Genomic DNA, 24,355 nt, shown 5'->3' with positions numbered 1-24,355 from the left:
AAGCACTGAATACTTCTTGTTTCATATATCATATCACAAATCTTAGCAAACCAATTTTCTTTTTAAATTAAGAAACTATTTATTTAAAATATACATTTAGATTGCTAGCTTTCCTTCACTAAAAGCTTTTTTAAATGGCTTTGGGTTGGGTGGAGACAATGATAGACAGGAAGATATGATTTCAACAATTAATGCTACATAAAGCATTATTTATCAAAATTAACATCAGAACAGATCAAGGTCATTAGTAGCAGATAATTCACTCATGACCATGAAAATTCTTCCTTTCTATTTCTAGTCAAAAGCCAAACAGTAGAACAGGATATGTACAGTACTTCCCATGCAATCATCGTTTGGATCAGTAGCACTGTCGTCAATAGTCACCACCCTAGTGAAGCATGCTGTAATAAATAAGGTATTTTTATAGCCTGTCACATCCTTTGCAGCCTAGCTGGCTACTGTTATGACAAGTTTCCTGTTCTGGACAAACATGAGCCTGATACTAATAAACAATATTCAAGTGCACTCTTTTCAATGTTAAAAGACACCAAAGATAAATTATAGGATAAACCCACTTAGGAAAAAAGGCTTCCTAGACTGTTTTAAGAATATATTTTTTATATGAATTATGAACTGAAAACTATTAAAAATACCTAAATTTCCCTTATCCAACTAGTAAGGAAGTGTGACCTACTTAATCCTGTGTGTTTTCAAAAGAAAAATGTGTTTCAGCATTAGTTTTTTTTCTCTGGGAAAGTTATGTCCACTTTTACTCACAGGTCAGGTGCCTTCCGCAACCCGCCCTGCATTATTTTGAAGCAGTAGGATGGGTTTAAAAGCAGACTATTCATTTCCTGACCTGAAAGAGATCTTACAGAGCTAAGGCTACCGATCCTATCTACTGGCAATTAAAGAACTGCATGCAAAATGAGTCCAATTTTAGGCTAGCTCATTTGTGTCATAAGGAGGGAAACAAAAAAACAAACAAACAAAAATTAAAAATAAAACCTCTCTCACTGGAATACTTTTAAGAGATGGTGATGTCAGGTCAGTGAATGTCCCCCCCACCTCCTCTCACCTTTTTAAGGGAGAAAGGACATGTTTACACTGCAGTGAGACAACCTTAAACAGACATAGCTGAAGTAACACCAAGTGGGACAGAGTTGCAGACACTCAGTAGGGGCATGACTAGGATCCACAATGGCTTGGATGGACTGGAAAAATGGTCTTAAATTAACCAAATGAAATTTAGCAAAGACAAGTGCAAAGTCCTGCACTTGGGGCAGAATAACTTCATGCACAAATGCAGGCTAGGGCAGTGGCAATGTGTAGGGGTGCATGTGCACCCCCTGACTGCAGCGTTCCCGGGCAGGGGGAGCAGGCGAGAGCACTGGTACCCCCCTGAGAGCACCGGCCAGGGAGTGCGCCAGCGTGCCACTACCAGTTGCGAATCGCCGGGATCAGCCATGGGGGAGCTCCCCACCCCTAGGTCTGCAGGACTGGCCATGTGATAACAGTAGGGGGTGCTCCTGCACTAAGCCACCCACCTCACTGCACCTGACCACCATCCAGGCTCCGAGTGCCTCCCATCTGGCCAACCCCCTTCCTGGAGCACACCCGCTAGCCTGGGAGTAACACAGCCACCCCTAGGTCTGGACTGATCCTGGCTCTGTGCCCCCTGGGAAATAGGCCTAGTAGTCTTTGAGGGTACTCGACCTACTTCAAGAACTTGGGGTGCTTCCCTTAGTCTGATGCACAAATAGTGGTCTCGCTTAGCCAGCCGAACCAAAGGGACCCCAAGGCATAATCTAGCCCCTCTCCCCATAAGTTGCCCATGCTAGGTACAAAGGAGAACTTTATTGGTTACAAGGAGCAGGTTTGGAATAGGGTACAGGGTAGAGCACTATCACAGAAATCCCATAGAGCAAACAGGGTGGCTGGGTAGCCTTTGATCATGCATCTGAGTTACTGCAAGCTATATATTTAGTTAGATCTCAGGCAGCTCATTCATGAATATCATCCAGAGGCAGGTGAAGTTTCCCTCTGGAGGCAGGCAGTTCACTGATCATGAGGTTCAAGAGAGAGCAAGTTTCAGATGGGCCAGCTCTTCTCTTCCTTGAGTTTTGATCGTGGCTATTGCCCCTCCTTCTGGGCAGTCCTTAACTTATAGAGACCGTATGACCTAATTTACCTGGCCCAATGGAGGCCAGCACCTGTTGGCTGCCAGCCAACCAATTTCAAATGTATCACTGGTTGCTGGGTAGACTGGCAGGGTCTTTAGCCCCCTCCCAGTCATGTTGACATTGCTTAGAACACGGGTCAGCAAACCCCAGCGCGCGTGCGGAGCGTGGCATGCAAGGCCATTTTGCTCGGCACGCCACAGCCAGCCCCAGCTTTGGGTAGCTGCTGGAGCCTGGGCTGCTCCCAGCAGAACTTGCAGCATCCCAGCTGCCTGACGGGAGCAGCCTGGGCTCTGTGGCTGGCAGCAGCTACCCAAAGCCAGGGCTGGCTGCAGCCAGGAGGCTCCAAACAGCTGTGCCAGGCTCCGGAGCCCCAGCATCAGCTCCGTACTGGCATGTGCACCCACACGTTGGACCAGGCGGTGGGGGAAGGTCCTGAGGCAGTGCAGTCTTGGTCTCTCCCCAGCTCCTGGCACAAAGCTGGTGACTGAGCTGCGAAGCCCAGTGCAGCAGTTTGTAGTCAGCCCAGGCTCTGGGCAGCTGCAGCAAGTAGCGGACAGGCTGCAAAAGCTGTGCTGGGCTCCACAGCTCTGGCATCAGCTACATCCTGGTGGTGACTGCGCGCACAGCTCAGCACAGAGAACAGGGTAGCGCAGCCTGCCCCAAGGTGCCTTTGCAGTCACCACCAGCATGGATATGTTGCTGGAGCTGTGGGGCCCAGCACAGCTGTTTGCAGCCTCCCCATTGCTTGCTGCAGCTGCCCAGAGCATGGGCTGGCTACAAACAGCTGTGCCATGCTCCAGAGCCCTGCCATCACCTCTGTGCCAGGAGCGGGGGAGAAACCAGGGTTGTGCTGCCTCAGGCCCCTTCCCTACCACCCATTCCGATGCATGGGTGCATGTGCCAGTACAGAGCTGATGCTGGGGCTCCAGAGCCCGGCGCAGCTGCTTGCAGCCTCCTGGCTGCAGCTCACCCTGGCTCTGGGTAGCTGCTGCCAGCCAGGAGCCCAGGCTGCGGGGCAGGGGGAACAGGGCTGGGGGGCACAGGGCAGCAGGGCTGGGGGGCAGAGGCAGCAGGGCTGGGGTGCACAGGGGAATCAGGGCTGGGGAACAGGGGTTTTGGGTGGGGGGCACAGGGACTTTGGGTGTGGGGCAAGAGGCACACGCAGGGCATCCTGCCATGTACGCCTGCCCTCATTATGTTTTTCTGGCATGCCAGCACTCTAGCACCTTCCAAGGTAGGCATTGTGAGGGTTTTCGGCACTCTGACCAAAAAACATTGCCTTCACCTGGCTAGAACAATAAGAAGCGTTAGCCCCTCACCCAGGTATGTGATGCCAGTCATGTAGGCAGAGAAAGCAGGTTTCTCCCCTCCCTCAGGAATGTATCCAGCTCAGGTTACAACTCAGGGTCACCTGAGAAAGGGGGCAGAAGAGTCTGCCCTTTGTAGTGACCTTGTTAACCAAATTGTCACATAGCAGAGTTTTTTGGAAGACACAGAGGTGGCATTCTGCCACAAACCACATGGAGACTCCCCCCTCCGGTTGCTTACTGTCCGCTGGGGGAGCAAGTGCCCCCCTGACACAGGAGGCACCAGTCGCCCATGGGCTAGGGAGTTACTGACTAGGCTGCAGTACTGCAAAGAAGACCCAGTGGTTATGGTGGACCATAAACTGAATATAAGGCAACAGTGTGCTCTTGTTGCGAAAAGCCAGCAGCATCCTGAGTTGTATTAACAGGAGATTCATTTGCAAATCAAGGGAAGTGATTCTTCCATTCTATTTAGCACTGGTGCAGGTTCACCTGGTGTACTGTGTCTAGTTTTGGGCCTGTCATTTCAAGAGATATGTGGTCAGATAAGAGAAAGTCCAGCTCAGAGCAACAAAACTTATTAGTGGCTTGGAAAGCACGACCTATGAGGAAAGGCTGGAAGAACTACGGTTATTTAGTCTGGAGAAGAGAAAGCTAAGGGGGCATTTGATAAGTCTTCAAACACCTGAAGGGCAATTATAGAGAGGTTGGAGATGGACATTTCTCTGTGACCACAGGGGACAGAACTAGGAGCAATGGCCTCAAGCTGCAGTAGAAGAAATGTAGTTTGGAGATTAAGAGGAACTTTCTGACTGTGGGGGACGTGGCACCTGTGTGGGGACCATGGCCCCTGTTGGGGGGCTGTAAACCCTGTGTGTGTGTGGGGGGGGGGGGGGGGAGGGAGGCATAGCTCTTGTGTGGGGGAAGCAAAACATATATTCATGTATTCATGAAACGTTTATTTAGAGTTCACTTTATTGTTATAATAGAGACACTGGTATTGCTTTAACACTGTAGATATATCAATAAAACATGGCCTAACTGATCGCTGTCTCTCTGTCTCTCTCTCTCTTTATAGTGATCTTTTGTTTTAATTGTGGAGGGACATGGATTTTGGGGTATTTTACAGAGTGACTGGGATTTTTTTTATTAGGGATTTTTCAGTTTTCCAATAGGGAACAGCAGAATTCCTGCTAGGGAGGCCAGTGGCAGGACCCTGCCTGCTCAGAGCTGGCACCTTGGACCCAGCTGGCTGTGGCTGACCTCCTGGCCAAATGGGGCCAGGAGGACATGCTTTGACAGTTCAAAGCAGGCCACCACACCCGGAACATCTTCTGGGTGATAGCTGCCCAGATGGTCGGGCAGGGGGCACTCATGGCAGTAGTGTCTGTGTCACACAGAGGCCAACTCTGCAGCCACAGCCCACTGGCAGCTGGCCCAGAGGGGCAAATGCTTCTACTGGCTGTGTAGTCCCCATCTGGGTCTGGCAGGTGTGCAGCAGGTCATAGCCGGCAGCAGCTCCCACTGCTAGACTGCTGCAGTAGGTAAAGGGTGCAAGGAACTCTCAGGGCTGCTTCAGCAGTCCAGCTGGCACAAGGGGTAGTGTCCCCAGGTACCAATTGGCTGGGCCCCAGAAGCTCCTGAGAGCAAGCATCCCTGAGCTACTTGCCAAAGCAACTTTTTGTACTGATGGGGCCAGGACAGGGCAGCTTTTTATACTACTGGGGACAGCACAGGTGCTGGCCCTGGACTCTAGCTCCCTCTGGCTGCAGGTCCAGGAGGAGCCAGGCAGGGTTATTTTGCCCAAGTGGCACAATTTGCTCCACACCAAAGTGCATGTTTGAACACGTGCACCGAGGCAAAAAGTCCCAGCTCAAATTTGCACCGCTTCTATCTGAGCTGCTGCAAGTGCATGTGCTTGAATGGGTGGATGCGCCCTAGGAGTCTAGCTTTAAAAAGTCCTACCCAGCTCAGATGTTGTTAGCAGAGTTGCTCTTGGAACTCATGGGCAGACAATGTTCTTTGGGTAAACCTGATATCTTTTATTAGACCAACTAAATAGTTGGAAAAAATTTTATTAGCAAGCTTTTGGGTTTAAATACCCTTCATCAGGCTGAGGAAGCGTCTGTAGTTGCTGTGTGCTCTTCCTGGATGGAATGAATAGTAAAGAGGCCAGAGGTTGGTATGCATACAAAAAAGCCAGGCAGTGAAAATGTAAATTGAGGCTTTCTTGCATGCATACCAGCCTCAATTTCTTGCATGCATGCTGTTGCCCCTCATTCCCAAGCCACAGCCTGCTCCCAGCCCTGCCAGTAACCCTCACTTCTGATTCACAGCCCCATGGCCCTTCCAATGCCCCTTACTCCCAACCCACAGACCCTTGTCCCTGTCTGTCTCCCTTACTCCTGACCTGCAACCCCCTGGCCCTGCCAGTGTCCCTCACTCCCAACTAACAGCCCTCCAACTCCCCAGCCCTGCTGGTGTGGCTCACTCCCAACCCACTGCCCCCCCAGTGTGTAGGGGCAGGTGGTGGGTATGTGGGGGCAGGTGGTGAGTATGTGGGGGCACATGCCCCCCTGATTTGTGTGCCCACAGTGAGCACAGGGCTGCAGTCTGGATGGACTGGCATGGGCAAGAGTCACCTCCATGGCCCAGCAGGAAGGACCCAGCATGGAAGGGCAGAGCGAGGCAGTGTGACTTGTTGCTGCCACCATCCTGACCCCTGCACCAGCTGCGCTGCCAGCAGTGCAAGAAGTAACGGAGGGGCCACGCTGTCCTCACCTCCTCCCACCACCAGCCACTCACATGCTGAGCCGTAGCTCTATCCTGCCACCATGGGCCAGCTGCCACTGCCACTTCCCTCTAGCTGCCCATGCTGCCCCTCACCCCACCTCCCAGAGCACCGTGCCACATTGTGCCTTTGCAGGCAGCAGCACTGGGAGGGCCTTGGGGATTATAGCCTCCCCTGCAGCCACCCCTCCTTGTGCCACCTCCTGCCCACAGAGACATGGCACACCGCTCCTGGCCCAGCCCAGCCCTCTGCTTCTGCAAGGCTGCATGGGACAACCGGGCAGCAGTTTCCTACAGGTAAGTATAATGGGGCTGGGCAGACAGCGAGACTGAGCTGTTGGCAGCTCATGGTGGGGGTGGGGAGAAGGGCTGTCTTCGTGTGATCCAGAGTGAAGGAGGGGAGAAGTCCTGTGAGGGGAAAGTGTGTGCGCGTGTGTGTGTGTTCATGGCACAGAGAATGCATTTGTGTTTGTGTCCATGTGGAGAGAGTGAGAGTAGAGTGCGTATGCCTGTGTCTGTGCATGTGTGTGTACGTTCAGCTGTAGCGGGAGCCAAGAGCAGCGAGAAGAGGTGGGCATGTGCCCCCCCAGCCTGGCAGGGTCCACCCAGCTTTCCCTGGCAGCACTAGGAGGGGCAGGGGCCCCTCTCACCCCCCTGTAGCCCAGCTACCATGGGGGAAGGGATCTCCAATTCTGTGTTTGCCCAGTCCCCAATAGACCTTAATTTGCCTCTGGTGACAGGGGAGTTCCTTTAAGGTAGCCTAGCTACCTTATTTTAGGTGAATGGACCATAAGCTGGAGGATGGGGTTTATTTCCTTGGTGGTATGACTGACCATTCTGTCACCACAGTCCTCACTTGTCCTTAGCTCTTGGTCCCAGGGGCACCCCATGTGCAGCTGGGATCAAATCCTGTATCTGACAAGATTCTCAGTTCCAGCTGGGTGTGTGGCAAAGCCAGGACCGAGAGCCCCATCAGGCATTGGGCTCTGGGTCCTGGATGCACATAGTTCCTGTGCTTGGAGCCTGGTCAACAAAGATGACTCCCAGCTGTGGGAGCATGCTTCTTGATAATGCAGGGGGAGCCCAGGATCAGGCTCCCTCTACACCAGCAATTAAGTATGATTGGATCCCACAATAACAACTCCTGCCATGCACGTGGCATGGAAGGAGGCACAACTGTGTGTGGATCATGCATTAGATTCAATTGTGCCTTTACCTGCATGTGAAGAGGAGGCATCTGTGCTGCCCTCTCCTTAGTTATCAGAGACTCCAATGGAAGTACATGCAGCTTGGGCAACAAGGCAAAAAACACTGAATGCTTCAGGACTCCTTAACGTGGCTGTCTAGTAGGGTTTCTCCCTTTTTAAACCCATCTTCCATATAGTAAGTTCGGCTAAAGCAAGACAGTTGCCAAGTACAACATATATAACGAAGCAGAACTGATAAGAAAGTGCCTATTCAATTTTAGCTAGGAATTTTCTTAAAAATAAACAAGATCACTGACAAATTATTTTTCCAGATAAACAGTGAAAGACCTTGACAAACACAAAAGATAATGGAGCAGAGTCGTTGTAGTGTAGGTTACGTCTTAGAGTAGTACACATGCTGACTCTGTGAGATCTATATCAAAGGTTTTACACCATCTTTTTTCTTTCAGTAACCATAATCTAAATTGCTTTCCATTTAGAAAGAATTACATTAGCTACAGAAAAGAAAACATCTACTGATTTTCTAGTTGGAAACAATTAAAAATCCTTAGACGCAGGGGTAGCAGTGGACGTAGTCTTTCTGGACTTCAGGAAGGCCTTCGACACTGTCTCTCACCCCATTCCCATTAAAAAACTAGGGGACTGTGGCGTCGACACCTACACAGTCAAATGGGTCACTAACTGGCTTGAGGGCCGCACCCAGAGAGTGGTGGTGGACGGGTCATTTTTGACCTGGAGGGATGTGGGCGGTGGGGTCCCCCAGGGCTCGGTCCTTGGACCCGCCCTGTTCAACATCTTCATTGGTGACTTGGACGAGGGGGTAAAAAGCACCCTGTTCAAATTGACAGATGACACTAAGATGTGGGGGGATGTGGGCACAATAGAAGGGAGGAACAGGCTGCAACTGGACCTAGACAGGTTACAGGGGTGGGGGGATGAGAGCAGGATGGGTTTCAACACTGACAAGTGCAAGGTGTTGCACCTGGGGAGGAGGAACCAGCAGCATACCTACAGCCTGGGGAACTCCCTTCTTGTCAGTGCAGAGGCAGAAAAGGATCTTGGAGTCAAGAACATGGGCCGACAGTGTGGGGATGCGGTCAGGAAGGCCAACCACACCTTGTCATGTATACACAGATGCATCTTGAGCAGGTCCAAGGAGCTGATCCTCCCCCTCTATGTGACACTGGTCAGGCCGCAGTTGGAGTACTGCGTCCAGTTCCGGGCACTGCACTTCAGGAGGGATGTGGACAAGATTGAGAGGGTCCAGAGGAGGGCCACCCACATGATCGGGGGCAGCAGGGCAGACCCTATGAGAGGCTATGGGACCTGAACCTGTTCAGCCTTCGCAAGAGAAGGCTGAGGGGGGGATCTAGTGGCCTGTTACAAACTAGTCAGGGAGGACCAGCAGGCACTGGGGGAGTCCCTGTTCCCCTGAGCACTTCCAGGAGTGACTAGAAATAATGGTCACAAGCTGGCAGAGGGTAGATTCAGACTAAACATCAGGAGGCGCTACTTCACTGTCAGGGCGGCTAGGATCTGGAACCAACTTCCAAGCGAAGTGGTGCTGGCTCCTACCCTGGGGGTCTTTAAAAGGAGGTTAGACGAACAACTTGCTGGGGTCGTTTGACCCCAGAACTCTTTCCTGCCATGGCAGGGGGTCGGACTTAATGATCTGCTCAGGTCCCTGCCGACCCTACCAACTATGAAAATCAACAAAGCATTACCGTATTTTCTCAAATAGAAGATGGTCCTAGTTATAAGACAACCCCCCAATAATTAGATTCTATATATGGAAATTTTATAAATTTGTTATAATTTTCCAGGTATAGAATCTAATTATTGGAGGTTTTCCTTGAATTTGTCCCACTCCCACTGCTACAGCAGGGAGAATAAATCTGGGAGGCCAGGTAGACTCTTGTTCTCTGCTTCCCCACAACTTTTTCCCCAGGCAATGCCTTCTTCTTCTCCTGTCTGAACCTGTTCTCCCTTGGCATGTGGAAATGAGGAGCAAATTGGAAAATAACCTTGAAATTAAATATGGCTGTAGCAATTTGCATATAGTACTCATATATTTAGTTAATCCAGAATTGATGCATGTTACCTTTTTTTGAAACTGCTGCAAGTCTCAAGCCCAGGTGTTTCATAAACACACATTTGAATAGCACTTTGGCACCTACTTATATCTAGCATAAAATATGCACGGTATTAGTCCAAAGCCAAAAGGCTCATGATTTACTACACAGTTCACTGAGTTGGGCCCCACCAGAGTTAACATAATTTAAAGTCATGGTGAGCGACAACACTGTGTGCAGTTCTCCCAGAATCCCTCTGTCGCACCCTCTTGCAGCCTGGCACATCTGATTAATGTGGTACTGCCCTCCATAGTGACCCCACAGCTTAGCACTGCTGACTATGTGTGTATACTCCACATACCCCCACCACAAAGGATCCATGTGCTAATCAGCTCTCACTCATGACTGGAATCAGGTGTTCTTGTCACAAGTCCTGGGATGCTCCAAAAATTTAAGTGCAGAAGAGGCACAGGGCAACCCGGTCCAGTTTCATCTCTTAGAGGGTGGAGCCACACTAATCATGTGTGCCAGGCTGATGGAGTGGGCAACAGAGGGATTCTGGCTATGCAATAACATGGCTTGCCATGTTTTGTAAAACAGTAGGCAGTGAGGGAAATTAAACTTAATGTGCACTGGCATATGACTTATTCAGATGGGCTGTACTAATCTATCCTTGTGATCTTGGCCTCTTGTGAGCTAAGATCAAGTGTAGTCACTGCACTGGTCTAGTACCTGAGCTGAAATGCATTTAACAATGGCACTGTGTAGTGGAGGGTGCACCCCTGGCTGCTTGGGGATAAGATTCCCTATGAGAGCCTCATAGTTAGCTTCCCACTGGCCAGCTTCCAGTGGGAGGATCTCAGCTAATGCTGACTTTATGGAAACAGGAGACTCTGCCCTAGCTTATTCTTGTGGCCATACAGCAGAGGGCATGTGAATCTCGGGGTCATCCAAACCCCAAGCCTCCAGGTTTGGGCCTGCATGTAGGATCCCTGACAAATGATTTGAAAGTATCTGAAGCCCCAGGCTGAAAAGTCTAAGGTGGAGGATACCTGCCAGTAGTAGGGCCACATGAGCTTTTGAACGATTCAAAAGATTTGGAACTGATCTGGCTAATTTGACTTGGTACATGAAAATTTTTCCAAAAAAGTTTGCCCAATGTAGGCCATGTGTTTTATCTCTATGCTCAGTTTTGGTTGCATTTATATCAGTTTTATAGTTGGTTTCCATTGCTGACCACATGCTGCTTTTGGCAGCAGTTTGGCAATGGACAATGTATTTAGTGAGATTTCCTTGTATGCGATTAGAAAACAAGAGGTTTTTTTCACCATGCTAATTGGGGGGAAAACCCTGTCTTGGATTAAGTAAATATGGTACTTTCCTTTTAGATATATACAGAAAAATATTAGTTACTGCAGAAAATGACACTCCAAAGTACTATTTAAGTGAAAATTACAGTGCAGTTGACACAGAATTCCCAACCACATACATCTGTGTATGACTAAGAATATAAAACTAGATCTCATGTGACCTTTCAATCTTAGACATAATGATTAGTCCATAATTTTGCCAGTCTGCTCCCAGCTCTCCTGAACTCATATTAAAAAAAACCCTTTTCAAGATGCACATTTCTCTCCCACTAACAGGCAAACTTCTTGGCTGCCAAGGAAAGCAATCGAGAGGGAACTATATGAACATGCTGTTTACACTGCATTTCAAGGTAAGAAAATCAAGTGAAGATACTGGCTAAGGAGTGTGGCTAACAAAGTTGCAAATACAATTATGAAAAAAGGAATCTGACAAGAAGATTAAGGCTCCAACGACTGTATATGTATCCAGTGTAGCCATACAGATTAAAACACACAAGCTAATATCAAACCACCATAGTGTAACCATCAGTATTCTACTAGTACATGCCTTTGGTTAATTGTGGATCAGGATGTTTTTGGCCTCCCTGATTAAACTGTCTGAGCAATCTTCCCGTAGCACCTGCATGCACATGTTGGAGTATATTAATGAGTATAAATACATTTGATTTCATTTTAAAAAATCATAAGGAAAAAAAACGCAGCATGATGGTGAGGTGTGCTCGTTTTACATATTCATCAGGGACTGCAAGGAGTTACAAATCTTGCAAGTGTTTTAAAACTTTGTCATTTTATTTCCCTGCTCCCCTTCCTTTTCTTCTTCAACTCTCCTGGACTACCTGAATTCCTGCTTCTCCCTAGTCCCATTACCAGAGCTTTGGATGTATTTTTAGTAGTAGTTTGTGCTTCAACAACTTCTTCCAATTCACTTTCTATCATTAACAATTCCTTATTTGTTTTCATACAATAAAAAAGTGGCTGGAGGTTCAAGAACTGCTGTGGAATTGGCAGTCTGGCTATTTGTGGGGAAAGCCATATGTCACAAGCTACCACCTTTCTTCTCTAGCTACTCCCTGCTTTGTCTCTTGCTCCTTTCACCTCTTTAATATTCCCTTCCCCAGGTTGCAACCCCCTAGCTTTCTCTCAACTTATGGCAGTATGACAGAAGGAGTTGATGGTCTTGTGCATCACCATTAAAAATAACAAACAGAGGTGCCCACATGGCCCAGAAATACATTTTGATTGGCAATGAAGATCCCAACTCAGACTCTAAATTATACATCACCCTGGTCAACAATGAACACATTCAAATGGAAAGTAAGAAGACTGTTTTAGCTCTTGACTGCTGCTTCCTGTTTATATTAAAGTGACTGAAATACTGGCTTGAAAGCTGCAAAGATCCTGAAGATTTTTAAAACTTTGAACATCTGATTAAGAAATACTGATCTGACAGTTTCCTAACATTTTATTTCCTGATAATTAAAAATTAAAACATTAAAAGGGCATCATCAAATGAGCTCTATCTTAACATTTCATAATTTTTTTTAATTAAAATTAAATATAAGGTTATTCAAGTTATCAGGTTAACCTTAAAGAATCACTCATTATACAACTTTTCTTTATCTATTTGGGGAAGTAGCTGTTGGTGTTTGGCTGTCATCTAAAGCAAGTTGGCACATCAATATGAATCTAGATGAATGCATAATTCTATCCCAATGTTTGGTATAGAGACATCTAAAATTAGGGGCATCAAAAGCACCCTGCTCCCCAGGCCAAATCTGGACTGCTGGGATCCTAGTGGACCAGATGTAGACATGGCAGTGGGCAAGTGGCGAGGCTCACCACAAAAGTTAGTGCAGCTATCACTCACCCACGCTGCTGACATGCCTCACCAAGTAGCTTGATTCCCTGGACTTTGGCAGTAAGCCTCGTCCCTGCCTGGCTCACCCCCTAAATCCTAGCCTCTCTACCAGCCCTGCAAAACACACCACAGGGCTCCCTGAGCCAGATCCATCCCACACATCATAAGCTGGACACTCCTGATGTAAATCATATTCATGTTAAAGTTCATTTTAAAATCACAGCTCTAATGCTAATTCTGTGGTCAACGCCTCAAATTTTCAAGTTTGGTGTTAGTCAATCTTCCAACTTCCTGCCCACCATAAAATAACATTAAAAATTCCCTCATACCATATAATGGTCACAAATGCATAATAAACCAAGCTTCCTGTATTTGTAAACATCAGTTCCTCACAACATCTTCATCATGCCAAGTTTTACACATTCTGTTGAAATGGATCTTGGCAGTATGTCAGGTGTATCATGGCTTAAATAAATGCCATACTCACTTTAGTTGCTATGGCTTTATCAGCGTAGGATGTGACAGGTCTCAATGCCACTTGGATAGCGTAAATGAACTCTAGAAATCCTTTGTAGCCTTATTTGCTATGATATGATGGTGGATACCAATATAAACCTCTAAATGAATAAAGTACATAGTTTGGACAACTCAAATTCACAATTGCCTTCAAACAGTACATTCTTTCCCGAGTTTTAGAAACCTCACCTCCCTGACCTGTATTTACTGGATCCTCCAAACAACTCAGTGCTCTGCTTAGTAGGAATTCAAAACTGATCAGGACTTAAAAACCAATTTACTCCTTGGAGATTCAAAAAACTTTTAACTAATAAAACTGATGTGAAATAACAGTTTCAAAATATACCCCCCTAACCCATGAAATGTTACATAGAAGAGGAGTTCCATCCGTTAGCGTCCCAGACTTGCAGCAGAAATGGCAGTAATTAAGAGGCACATGTCACAGTGGGAAGGTTAAAATTGTGACCAGTCATACAAACGGATTTTTACCCCATTTTCCAGCACTATAATTACAGTATTTACAAACTCCAGTTCTTGTAGATGTATTTTATTTTCGTTAGTATTTCTTCAAATGAAATTGGTAAAAAGATTTGCATTGGGAAGTATTACACTATGATATTTGAATAGTTCTATAAAGACAAGGAACCAGATTTTAGTTACAAACTTTTCAAAGAAGTAATTTTAGGAAGCGCTTTAACTTAAAAAATCAAATAAAAAATACCATTTTTTCTCTCAAAGTGAGCAGCTATCTAAATATGTGTAAGGGAGCATAACTGAGGACTAGAAACAGTACATGCAGAAGTCCTACCTGAGTCTGCCTCATCGCCCGTTCCACTCGACGAGTACTTCCCTTCTCAAGCTTTGTCCGGAGAAGCAAGGCAGAAGTCTGAATGGCCCAGAACTTAGGTTGAGAAAGTAAACACTGGGAAGGAAAAAAGGTTTACAGTTATTTATCATTAGTTTGTTGATTTTAAATGCCATGGGGGAAAAGTGATACATTTGATGGTAGTTCCTAGCCTTTTACTTATTTGTGGTTTAGTGGATCAGCCCAAAGTATAATCCATTCTATAATTCAAACTTATTGTCATGGCTTCTACTTGTGAATTCAAGACACTACAAATAGTACTGGTCCAATGTTTTCTTTAAAAGGCTATTAATATGATCCTCTCGTCTCCAAGTAATATGCAAGGGCTGAGAAATAGGACTTGGAATATAACTTACAGCAGGTGAATCAACAAGGAAATCATAAAAGATACTGAGTGAAATAAATGAGAATGAATACCAAGAGGAGGTTTTCTTTTATTTAATTATACAGTGGCTCTAATGCAAGCAAAAAGTGTTTTCCTGGTGTCATGGTATGAACAAAGCTGTGCCTAGAAGTAACTGGTAGCTGCCATGAATATCTTATGTGCCTTTCCAACGCTTATGGCAGGAAAAGAAATGAAGAGAAACAAATTAGACTGTACACAGTGCAGGTAAGACAGGGTGGTAACTGAAGCCAGGGTAGGTGGAGGTCGCAACTGAAAGTGTGACTGATGGCACTGTGTGCGCTTTCTACTGTGGATCTATGTCTAGCCATAAGGTATTTTACCTTTATCTGCTGGCCCTCCATCTAGTAAACCATGTCTTTGTAACCTCTAAGCTGAATTACTGGAGCCACACTGGAAAAGAACCCCAAAGCATAAGATTTTATAGTGTCCTGCCTCTGAAGGCTGCTACTAGGCCTCATGCTTTCCATTAGTTCAGCAGCCCCATCCTTGTTGCAATCTGAGAGGTTAGTCTGGATCAGTAAAGCTCTAAATGGTCTGAAGTCTAGTTATGAGGGCTCAGTTTTTTCTGTCTTGGGAGTTACAGCCTTACTCTGGTGGTTCTTAGGGCTGCACACTCCATTGCAGGTGGCAATCAGGCATTCCCAAAGGAGGGTGCACTTTTCTGGAACTCAGTTCCTCCAGTGGCTCGTTCAAGCCAGATGTTAAATAAACTTCAGGGACTGTTTAGCTAAGCACTTGAATTATGTTTATTTTAGTTTAACAGGAGTGACTTTTTTGTAAGGAAGGTTTCCCCTGGCTCCCCTTGTTTACTTCCATGTTACCTATTGTTTGATTTACGCTATAAGATGTATATTTTGTACTATATGATGTTTTAGTGCAAGATGGATAGTGTAAATGAACTCTTGAAATCCTCTGCAACCCTATTTACTATGATATGGTGGTGGATATCAATATAAACCTCTATATGAATAAAGTATGTATTTGAGACAACTCAAATTCAAAGTTCCTAAATTCAAGGTTCCACAACAAGACTAAAAAACAAAACAAGTAAATAATTCAAAGGACAATTACTTTCAGACACTGAAATTTGGAAGATTATACTCTTCACTGCATATTTTTAACAGTAATTTGTAGACAGCAATTGAATATACAGCCATCTATTGCTGTTGATCAAATATTAATGTGGTAGGAGCAGCAATACTTATGACTTGGCTTATGCCTAGATTACAATTTTTGGAATAGACGAGGGGTCAGTAACCTAGGGCCCATGAATCCTTTTGATCCGGCCCATGAACATGGGACCTTGGTGTAACTGGGCAGAAGAGGACTTTGGCAGCAGTTACTTTCCCCATGCAGATGCAAAGAAAAGTAGTAGCAGGAGGCAAGCATCTGCCATCAGCACAGGGAAAGCGCCTGTTACTGCTGCTCCTTTTCCTTGCACCAGCACATGGAAAGCACCCCATGCCAGTACAGAAAAAAGCAACAATAGCAGGTACTTTCCCTGTGCTGTCAGCTAGCATCTGTCTGCAGCTGTTACTTTTCCTTGCACCTGCACAGGGAGTGTTCCTCGTACTGGTGCTTCCCCTGTGCCAGTGCCGGAAAAAGCAGTGGCAACAAGTGTTTTCCCCACGCTGATACCATGGAAAATCAGAACTGGCGGCTGGGTCCTAGCACCCACCTACTGGCCTACCTATGACCTAAAGTGAGTCAGTCTGGCTCACAACCTTAAAAAGGCTGCTGACCACTGATATAGACAAATGTAACAACTGTATTGGTGTCAAGAGATTGTGATATAAGATCTCTGCACTTGTACCTGTTAAGTCTGCATGGTCCTGTAGCAATATAAATGCAGCAAAAGCACTGCAATTTTAGTCCTGAATGAAAGTGTTTAAGTTTTAGCATTTTAGCTAACTTGTGCCACTAAAGGAACATGCAATTACATTGTAACAGCGGTGGTAGCCCCTCCTCTGCTTTTAAAGCAATTAAAAGTTACATTTGTCCATAGCTAGGGACCTACTTAACTCATCACGAAAGGAAGCCATTCTTGTGGCTTGCTTATGGCAAGAAAGGCCAATTTCACAGGCATTTCCCAGCAGCTCTGCCCCTCAATGCAGTTTGGTGGAGAGGCCCCACCACTGCCACAGATAATAAGTCTCAAGCATGTGAGAGTGACTACAGGGATTGCTGCACTGTCTAAATGTCGTGGTAAGGGTTGGGAGATTCTAAAACAGCGTATTATAGAATAATATGCTGGGGGTGGGGGGAGTTTGGGTTGATTGTGCGGGAAATCATGGTTGATGAAATAGTTCCTGAAAATTGCAAACACTACCATTTTTCACAATTTCTGTGAAAACCGCAAACCCACAAATTAAGCAGGCCCATATCCATAGCCTTTATGCCTTAATAAACTTTTGATAAGCAGCAAACTAAGAGCTCAGATACCCAAGAAGCAGCAGAGGGGAAAAGTTGTAATTCAGACAGAACTGTTTCCTTGGTTTCTTCCGTTGCTAAGGTGGGCTGGGGTGGCACAGGAACTAAGACGCACAGTTTAGATAGCCCAGAGGTCAAAAGTTTGAGGCCATAGCAGAAGTGCTCATGGTTCAGCCTGTCAGATTCCAATGAATCTGTGAATTCTGCTCAGTACCTTGTCACAAGGACATGAAAAAGAAAAAAAACTGTTATAGTATTTGTACATTAGCGTATTACTTTTCCCAGTCTTGCTCAACTGTGCTGGTTGGCATGTGGGATGGTGGCGGAACAAAGGTCGCTGCCACGCAACAGAGGTAAGGAGTAGTAGGCAACTGTTGGATCCTCTGGATCATGGTGTATGTGTAAGAAGTCTAGTCAGGTGCCTGATGAATCCACTTGTACAGAGTCCTGCAACCATCACACACAAGACCTTTGCCATGTATGCCTAGACAAAAGTATGGAGGAGTGGAGGCGGCTCTACACCTATCATCCCCCTTTATACCAGTGAGATTGAATCCACAGGGCAGACCGAGTCCAGAAGTTCAGTGCCTCGATGGTTGTAGCTTTTGCCAGAGAGCAACAGATAAGAACTGCTGCTGACTGCCTAACATGTAAGTGAGGACATGTTTCTGCCAGGGTAGTGTCCCTTAGCCTTTCTCCAACCAAACAGTACCCACAAGGCAGTGGGTTGAGGCACCCTATATCTGCCTTACTCTGGAGGTTGCAACATCATGGTATTTTATCGGCGCTACCTTGCCACCAGAAGCCCCACCATGTTAACACCAAGCACTCTAGTCAGATGCAGTTTACAGCTGCACCCAGAACCAGAGGGAAGGAGTAACAACTCTCTAAAATCTGCCTTCCTGCACTCCCCACCTACCAATCCAGGTAGTGCATGCAGAGGGAGTGTGAGGGTTCCTTAGTGGCTAATGAGTCAGCAAGTTAAAGCCCTTTCCTTAATCCAAATCCTCATTTTTGAAGTTATACATAGGCAAAATATCAGGTATACCTATAAAACAGTTACAACTGAGACAACAGGAATTTCTCCAATAGCTTTCTTAACACGAACAAATGGTACACAAGCAGGAAACTTCACTGCTTTTACAGCATCTTAACAAAAATGTGAAAACAAGTGTTCCTTTCAGTTAGACTCATCTGTAATTGTATTAGTACTCAGCTCAGTCTCATGCCAACACTCCCAAATGCACATATTTTCTCATTGTTAAACCATTATGTTTAAATCAGTACAAAAAAAAATGAGAAATGATTTAAGATGACTGTTTATACTCAAAGGCCTTAACAAACAGCTTCAAAACAAATAATAATAAGTAGTATGCAGTCCTAAAATTACCAACCAATTACCATTCAGTACTAAAATTACCAATTTTCTGCATATTCCAGAAAATAATGGTTCTAGTCAGTCTATGAAGTCCTAAGATTTTATACTTTCCCCAGTGGCCCAAACCAGACATTATTAATACACAGGACTACACTGTAAAACAGTACATCTGGAAACAATAAACATTAAATGAAGGTTGATAAAATCTTGCATAAGGTACTTTACAATGTGCTGGGCTGTTCTACTTAAGGCAATTAAGAAAACTAATGAATAAAATAATTTCAGAGAAAAGTCTGCTCACCAAACAGATTCTCAGAAAGATTCTTTTGCCCATTTTAGACAGTTAAAACAATGCCAGTAAAACAAGGAAAAAGGAAAGAAGTTATGTAACGTACTCTGTACAAAATGGAACATTTTCATTTAATTGTTTCAACTCTCCAATCCACAAGAAACTTTTACTTTTGCATCACTATCGTTGTTTAAAAAACATGGAAAGTAAATAAGAAGCCTCTTTTGTTGGCACTGAAAAAATTAAATTGTCTCACTGTATTATGCTGCCATCTATACCAGTGGAGGCCAATATTTTTAGCAGGTATGCCGCAAACTAAGTCCATGACTTTGCAGAATGCCACTCTGATCCCTGTCCCTTGCCCAGTCTGCTTCTTTGTTTTCTGCTCCCTGCCTGAACTGCTGCTTTGCTTCCTGCTCCCTGTCCTATCTGCTGCTGTGCTGCCTGCCCCCTCCACCCCGATCTGTCACGTGCCACACAGAGACACCATCCATGCCACAGGTTGGCCACCCCTGAATCTACATTAATCAGTAATGATAGTGATTTCTTTCTGGGGTAGTACAAGCATAGTGATGGAAGTGATAGAGCAGTGGTTTTAGGGAATGGTCACAATGTGACGCAAGCAATTTTTCACTCAGAGTAGTAGTTTTCATCTCTCCCCCGTTAATGAACTCTAAAATTCCTATCCTGTCCCATATAAATACTGAGTTCTCCTGTCTTGGGGACCGTCATCCTCCTGAGCATGCAGGAGGTGCTCAGCCTCGCACCTTCTCTTTTGCCCAGTGGGAGATCTGGCTTCTTGTTGCTGCTTAACTACAAGAAATGCTTGCACCTATCCTGGAGATCTTCAAAAAGAGACCAGACACACACCTTGCTGGGGTTATATGCCCCCAGCAGACTTTCCTGCCCAGAGCAGGGGGGTTGGACCTAATGATCTCACAAGGTCTCTTCCAGCCCTAAACTTCTGTGAATCTATGAAACAGAGAGCTGCTGACAGATGGCGGGGGGAAACCCCAGCACATTACTGGAAGAAAAATTGTGTCAGTTTGACCTGGCTCCCCAGAATCCGTATAGCTCGCGTGCTTCTGCATGGCTTTTTGGTACTTTTATCTAATATCTGATTGAATCAGCTATTAGATAAAAACACCAAAAAGTCCTGCTGAAGCACACGAGCTATATGGATGATGCGGGCCAGGTCAAACTGATGCAATTCCTCTTCTGGGCATGCGCTGCACTCAGCACAGGGACGCACCGAGCTGAAAGTAAACCATTGTTTTTCAGACCCCTGTGGTGGCCAGAACCAGAGGGGTTATTACTATCATGAGCAATAAATATATGCTCTTGGAGACATCCAGGCAATTATCTAGCAGTTAAGATTAGCTAATGCAAAAGTGCAAGTTTGCAACCCCGCAAGTGGAATCTGTCTGTCACAATTTAACCAGTGCTAAATCTAACTGTTTGCACTGATCATGGGATTGGCTGGGCCCCAAAAATAAGCAAAACTGCAAGATTAGCTGATCTAACAGGTTTTTTAAAGGTCAGTCAGAACAACACCTGACCACCTAATATAATTAACACATTCCAAAGAATAAGAAACCAAGGGGTTGAGCTTGGGCAGAGTAATGCTAATTTCAAACCTCAAAGTAATGTGGTGTAATTTGCTTATTGGGTGAACCTGAGTTCGGGCAGTAACTTTTCATGATAACTTCTAACACCTTTTAACACCATAGGGTAACAGCTATAGGGCAAGATTGTGAGTGGCTCTAAAGCCAACAGATTAGCATTGATAAGGCATAAAGGAACGTGCATGTCAAGTAACTAGTTAGAAGGACCGGACAGAAGGACCATCACTGTACCAAGCCTGGACCCCAGACTCCCAGTGTGAGCTAGGACTGGATCCTGACCAACGGACCTTCCCGGTGACCCCTCGGACAGTGTTGATCGGGGATGCCTGACTTCGCTGGAACAACTTGGCGCGCACCTGGCATAGAGGGACTGCTGATAAGTTGCCAACCCCATGTGGGAACTCTTTGTCATTCTATCTGTTGTTATTGTTCACTATTAGCTCTCTATTACTGTACTATCTGTTTGTCGCATTAACCTTTCTGTTAACTGTTGTATGCTAAACTATAAGTAAATTTGCCTTTACTTCACTCCCAACTAGCCTCCTCAATCCCAAACCCAGCAACCCAGCAGTCTAATGGCTAATACACTCACAGCGCCTGCCTAGCCAGCCTGTGACAGACCTCTCACCTCTGGAAGTGGTCAGAAGCTCCAGGCTCTCTGCTCCTCCTTATTCTTCCCTTCAAAAAAAATGCAGCTTCAGTCTTCTCTCCTACTATAGTGATACCTGGTCAATTTGCTCTTCCCTTTTAGTCTTTTACAAAAAACAAGTCATGTGAGCCCTAAAAGAACAGGAGAGCTTGGGACTCTGCTCCTTTGTTCTGTCACTCCCCTCCTGGAAAGGGGAGAACTATGAACTCCCTGTTCCCTCTCAGGCTATTCACCCAAGCAACATTTTTACTTGAAAGGGTTTCTACAGCTCTGCCACATTAAATCACAACACATCAAACATTTTTAAAGAAGCCCACACACTATACAGCAAAGCAGCATACCCCATTGCTGACAAATCATAAAATTGCTTTCCTAATGTGTCCAGGTATTTTATACTGGAACACTATATCAATACAAACAAAGGCACACTGACAACTTTTGTAACATGTTCCACTTGTGCTTGAGAGGGTTTTTCTTTTATTTGTAAGAAGAAATCAAGTCATATCATGACATCTTGTACAAGGCACATACTGTGTAAGAAAGTCAACCAAGTAAGTTAACAAGACCTGTGAGATATTGTAGGACTGGCCTCGAGTGAAAAGAATTCTTGTTTCTTCCAGCTGGATAACAAACACACCTGTTATTTTACCTCTGGTGTCTGAGTCATTCTTTTAAAGCTACTGTAGAGTTGGTTAATTTGTTTCCAATCATCTGGGGAAGGATCCTTCTACATTTTCAAGACAAAAAAAAATAACTTGGAATATGATCCTGAGGAACAGAGAGGGGAAATTACTAGGAGATTAGGGAAACCTTGATTTGGTCTTCAAGGGATTCTTTCTGAGGGCTGTCACTTCAAAATTTAAGTTTGATGAAAGAAAGAATTTACAAAACCTGACATATAGCTTTCCTTTAAATGTCTTTCTTACTTGCTTGTTTACATTATAATATTTTCTCAAACTTTTTGTAACCCAAACACAGAAGTGCTAATGCAGAAAGCAAATAAATCTTTCATTTTAATTTCCAGTTTAAAGACTAACAGAACACAGCCTGCACTAATTGCAAATAAGATTAAAGACGTTTAATGTTAATCTAAAGCAGAGGTGCTTAACCTCTGGCCTGCAGGCCAGATCTGGTTCATGGAGCTGTGTCATCTGGGGTCTGGAAATTTGGCAATGGGGAAACAGTGGCAGTGTTAATTGTTACTCCTCTGCTGCCAAATTTCCAGACCCAGGGGGAGGCCTGCGGGCTGGATAATGTGACCATCTGTGCCAGATCATGCCAGCACATGGGGTCGGGCTGGTGCATGGCCAGATGTGGCACACAGCTGGATCTGGCATACAGAGTTTGGTCTGCCTAAAGACCAACCCCATAAGTCAACCCAGCATGGGATCTAACCCATGGACTGACCCCTACAGCACTCATTGGCTATGAGGCCAGAAAGCTGGGTACCAGTACTATTTACAGTATTATTAACAATTTTTTAATAAAATTTGGTCCAATACCATGAGCAATTATGCAAATGGATAATTCTACGTGGGCAAATAGTCTCTGTTAAGTTCAAAGAAATTAACCTACATGTTGTTACTAAAGCTTATCTTCACAAGATCCAAACTGTGTGGCTTAAAATGCCAGCATCCTTTAAGGACCCTAAAGGCTCCTGAAGCCTCAAGCACAAATCCTCTGCTTGGAAAAATACTGATGGGTTTAACTTAAATTTAGAAGCAAGTTCCAATGCTGCTTAATTTAAAAAGTGTATTTTTAAAGACAAACTCACCTAGAGCTTAATGTTTAAGGAATATCTGCTCTATTTCCTTTGTAAAAGCAACTAAGAAATTAAAAACAATAAACCCTGAGCTCTAGGCTACTTAAAGCGAGATGCAATCAGTTGCCTTGGTCAATATTATTATGGGCCTGATTCAGAAGTACACTGAAGTAAATCAAAATACTTAATGTCAACCATTATCCCCACCTCAGGATATATGGCCATCTTCCATATGCTGTGGGCAAGACAGCATGCACCTTGGAGAGACAGACCTTCAACTGGACTCAATATTCTATCAGAATCTAGTTTTAGACAGCAGAGAACATGTTTCAGTTTGCTCATAAAAGCCTGTGTTGCTAGGGAGATGCAATGTTATATTCTAAATTAATTGGAGTATCCTAAAATATCCTGTGTTTGTGTCCAGGTATAAAATGTTGCTGTAGTCCAGCTGGGAGATGAATAACTGAGGCAACATCACTGACAGGATGCAATTGCCTAGACAACCAGAGCTGATAAAAAACATTACTCACAGATCCTGTTGTAATTTTTTAGTGTCAGTGAAGAACAAACTGATAATCTGGGATATGGGCTAACAGCCAAAAGGTACTGTACCAGACAATGGATGCAAACTCCTCGAAACACTTTTCTCTGACGATCACCATAACCTCAGTCTTGCTAGGGGTCAGTGGGTGTGTCTACACTAGATACTACTGCGCAGTAGCACTGCATGGCAAAAACTGTGCTAAGATGCTACTGCATAGTATTAGGCTACTATGCAGTAGTGTCACTTAAAAGGTGTTTACTGCCACTATTGTGCAGTAACTCCGGTTACTGCACATGTATTTAGTACTTGTCTTATACAAGTACTAAATACATGTGCAGTAACCACTGCGCAGTAGTCTCGTGTAGACATGCCCAGCAATTGCTATCCACAAGCTGGTCTCATCCATGCACTAGCATCTTACTTATGGTACTATACTTGTGTTTGGTAAAGAATAAGGAGAACCGTGTATTATTTACATAATGCTGATGCTTGAATGCATAATATGTTACCAGCTCCCCTTGCAGATGCAAATATAGATGATGAATCAGGCTACAGCTTTATCACAAGCAGCAAGAGGGAACAAAGCAGAACTTTTTCCTTGTCATTCTGATTTTGTGATTTGCTGACACTGATGCAGTTTTCATTTCAGAAGATTACAGTGAAATGCAAGCTCTGCTATTGTTAAGCTTAAGAAGAGCTGTCTGTTCAAAAGATAACTTTTAAGTACTCTAAAATATACCTGTTTACTTAGATAATCCTGAAATCTGTTGCATTTCATGGAGCTGCTGGTTCAAATTTGGGGTCATTCCAAGACCATAGGATTCCCAAGATACAGCTCCCTAAAACACCATTTAACAAAGTCAGCAGGTTCTTATAAATTATTTTTCCACTCTGCTCAATACTAGTGAGGCCTCAATGGAGTATCTCCAGTTACACTTTAAGAAAAATGTAGACAAGCTGGAAAGAATCCAGAGGAGAGCAACAAGAATGATAATAGGTTTGCAAAACATGACCCATGAGGAAAGGTTGAAGGAATTAGATTTGTTTAGTCTAGAAAAGAGAAGAATATGAGGTGACATGATAACAGTTTTGCAAACCTTCTA

General features: G+C 44.9%; 1 protein-coding gene across 1 annotated transcript in view; it reads right to left on the bottom strand.

The window, feature by feature from the left end:
* The window catches only part of TTC27 (tetratricopeptide repeat domain 27), a 228,411-nt gene that overhangs the window by 85,881 nt on the left and 118,175 nt on the right, over window positions 1-24,355 (bottom strand). Inside the window, exon 10 of the mRNA XM_014600026.3 lies at window positions 14,113-14,226. Within this exon, the coding sequence (XP_014455512.1) occupies window positions 14,113-14,226 (114 nt within the window). The remainder of the gene's footprint in view (window positions 1-14,112; window positions 14,227-24,355) is intronic.

The sequence above is a fragment of the Alligator mississippiensis genome, chromosome 1 (genome assembly GCF_030867095.1).
Source record: "Alligator mississippiensis isolate rAllMis1 chromosome 1, rAllMis1, whole genome shotgun sequence".
NCBI lineage: Eukaryota > Metazoa > Chordata > Crocodylia > Alligatoridae > Alligator > Alligator mississippiensis.
Note: the sequence above shows the minus strand (reverse complement) of the source record. Positions and strands in the feature narration are given on the sequence as shown.